The sequence below is a fragment of the Megascapheus bottae genome, chromosome 14 (genome assembly GCF_031878675.1).
Source record: "Megascapheus bottae isolate mThoBot1 chromosome 14, mThoBot2.hap1, whole genome shotgun sequence".
NCBI lineage: Eukaryota > Metazoa > Chordata > Mammalia > Rodentia > Geomyidae > Megascapheus > Megascapheus bottae.
The window spans coordinates 32,969,199-32,971,883 of record NC_143522.1 but is presented as its reverse complement, the minus strand read 5'-3'; the positions used below and the strand labels follow the sequence as shown (position 1 = coordinate 32,971,883).

Here is a 2,685-nt window from a genome sequence, read left to right as displayed (position 1 = left end):
AGGAAGGGGAGCAGGAATCCTGAGCACACTCACCCAGGAAGATGTGCAGCCATGAAAACAGACACTGTGCAGCTCTGTGTATTCACCATGGAGCACAGTTCAGTCATGTGCTGGGAGGAGGTCCTGCCATTTACATTCCCAATGGAAAGCTAGCCCACCACCAAAATGTCATTTAAAAGCAACAAGGATAGACTTGTCCTCACATGTTAAGAACCATAACCCAAGTGAGGGAAAAAAGACACTGTGTCAGTTGGTCATAGGCATTGTAATGTGTGTGGGTGAGCAAGGGACAGAACACTTATCAATTACAGAGAATGACAGGTGGGGGACAGGGAGACAGATGAATTCACAGGTTCACAGTGAGCCAGAGCAGGCTCTATGGCCTTTATTTCTTCATTAATTTTTCAGACTCTGAAAACAATTTTTCATGCTATGAATATCACACGGTTTGAGGTGTTTTGTCAAAGAAATTGAATAAGTGTCAAAAATAAAATTAAGACACACTAAGTGAGCATAGCCAGAAATACACATCAACATGAGGTCAGCCAGCTTGTCCTGCAGTGTCCACCATTACACCAGTTGACTCATGTCTCAGTCATATGCTATGTGAAGCTCACGGACTGTACAGAGGGAGGACAGGAAGAGGTAAAGACAGAGGAAGGATTACAGAGCCTGACAGGAAACAGGTCAGGAAGAAATGTGTTCACGGCTTGGCTATGCTGTTGGAGGGGGAGCTTCCTATGTGTCCATGCTTAACAAATCACCATTTATCTATGAACACTTTGGGTTGCATGTTGTCACACAGTGAGGTTATTACAAATACACATAAGATACTGCTGTATACAATCAAGGCATCTAAGGAGAAAAACAAGGAAGTGATCTGTACTGTGATGAATGGTGTGACCACATCAAGACCTGCCTGACCCTGGGTCACTTGGTGTCTTCTCATAGTGCAGTCAAGTGCCACAAAGCCACATGGGATCTCAGCACAGGAAGGAGGCTCTGTCACCAGCCAGATGAGCACCATTCTCCTGGAACCACACCAGGACCTGACAACCAAGTTGTCGGTGGGAAGATCCGGGATGAGGGGGTGAATTAAATGGCATGTGAAATCTTAGTATTGTACAAATGTTTTCATAGTTGTTTAAACATTAGCATGCTCACATGGAGATAGCAATCATATTGTAACTCAAGTTTTATGTTAATTCTTAAATGTTAAGCAGAATGCTCACCAGGCACAATGGCACAGTGAGAGGACATGTTTATCCCCTCTGCACCCACACAAGTCTCAAAGTTCTCCACTCCTGCCTCAGGCTCCCATGGAGAGGCAGCTACAGTGAGAACCACAGCACAAGGTCAAGGTGTCATGATTGACTGAAGGTGACCATTGTCACTAAACTCCCCCACCACAGTCACCTCTGCTCTGGAGCTCCATCTCTGAGACTCCTGCCCCACAGCTGGCTTTATAGCAGAGGCCATGCAAATGGGACGTCCCTCTGCTCATGAAAACCAGCCAGCCCTGCCCTGAAGCTCTGTGAGCTGGAGTCCATCCAGTGACTGACACACACCACTCACCATGGAGCTGGGCCTGTGCTGGGTTTTCCTGGTGGCTATGTTCAAAGGTGATTGATGGGGAAGCAGAGACCCTGAGTGTGTGAGTGGAGCTGGTGGAGGAGCAGTGGTGAGTGTGAGCATGCCTGACCCGGATTGTCTGTGTTTGCAGGTGTCCAGTGTGAGGTGCAGCTGGTGGAGTCTGGAGGAGGCTTGGTGCAGCCTGGGGGAACCCTGAGACTCTCCTGTGCAGCCTCTGAATTCACCTTCAGTCAATATGGCATGCACTGGATCCTCCAGGCTCCAGGGAAGGGGTTGGAGTGGGTTGGGGTTATATGGTATGATGGAAGTCAGCAAAAATACGCGGAATCTGTGAAAGACCGCTTCACCATCTCCAGAGACAACTCCAAGAACATGCTGTACCTGCAGATGAGCAGCCTGAGAGTGGAGGACACAGCCATCTATTACTGTGCTAGAGACACAGTGCAGGAAGTGCAGTGCAGGCCCAGACACAAACCTCCCTGCAGGGGCGCTCGGGACCAGCAGGGGGCACTCAGGACACACAGAGCTCAGGCTCAGCCCAGGAGCAGGAGCGGGACATTTCCAGCAATGCCCCTGTGTGTGTGTCCTCCTGAAATCCTCCTCTCTCAGTTCTTCTAAGTATCTGCCTGCCTCTGCTCCTCTTCTGAAGATTCCCATGGGAACTCTCCTGTGGTCTGTCATAACCTTTGAAGTCTGAACAAGATGTTCTGTTTTCACTATGAGGTTTACTTAAAACCAGGTATGATTTCACCTGAACAAAACACAGAGGGAAAATCACATTGCTGATGTTGCCTTTGCCGTGCTCTCCAGGGTCTGATCTGAGGAAGGCTAGAGGTGAAAAACACGGGAGAGGATTCCCTAAGGATGATGGAAAACGTTCCCAACGTATCTCCTGGAAACACTGAGAAGCAATGTGCTATAGAAACGGGACAAACTTTCACAACATGCAGAATTCATGAGTTTAAGGTACATGCTTATTCTCACGTCAATTTTATCCTTCTCTTCAGTGTGTTCCTACACCTTAGGTGACTGCCACACCTTGATTAGTTATCATCATGGCTTGTGCATGGGAGGACGTGTCATGCTGTGATG

At 48.2% G+C, this 2,685-nt stretch overlaps 1 gene segment (V, D, J or C); it reads left to right on the top strand.

Moving 5' to 3' along the window:
* The first annotated feature begins 1,576 nt into the window (after positions 1–1,576).
* Positions 1,577–2,415, top strand: LOC150055026 (immunoglobulin heavy variable 3-33-like). The segment is given in 3 exon segments: positions 1,577–1,622; positions 1,724–2,043; positions 2,404–2,415. Coding segments are annotated over 3 exon segments (378 nt in total).
* The last annotated feature ends 270 nt before the right edge of the window (positions 2,416–2,685 follow it).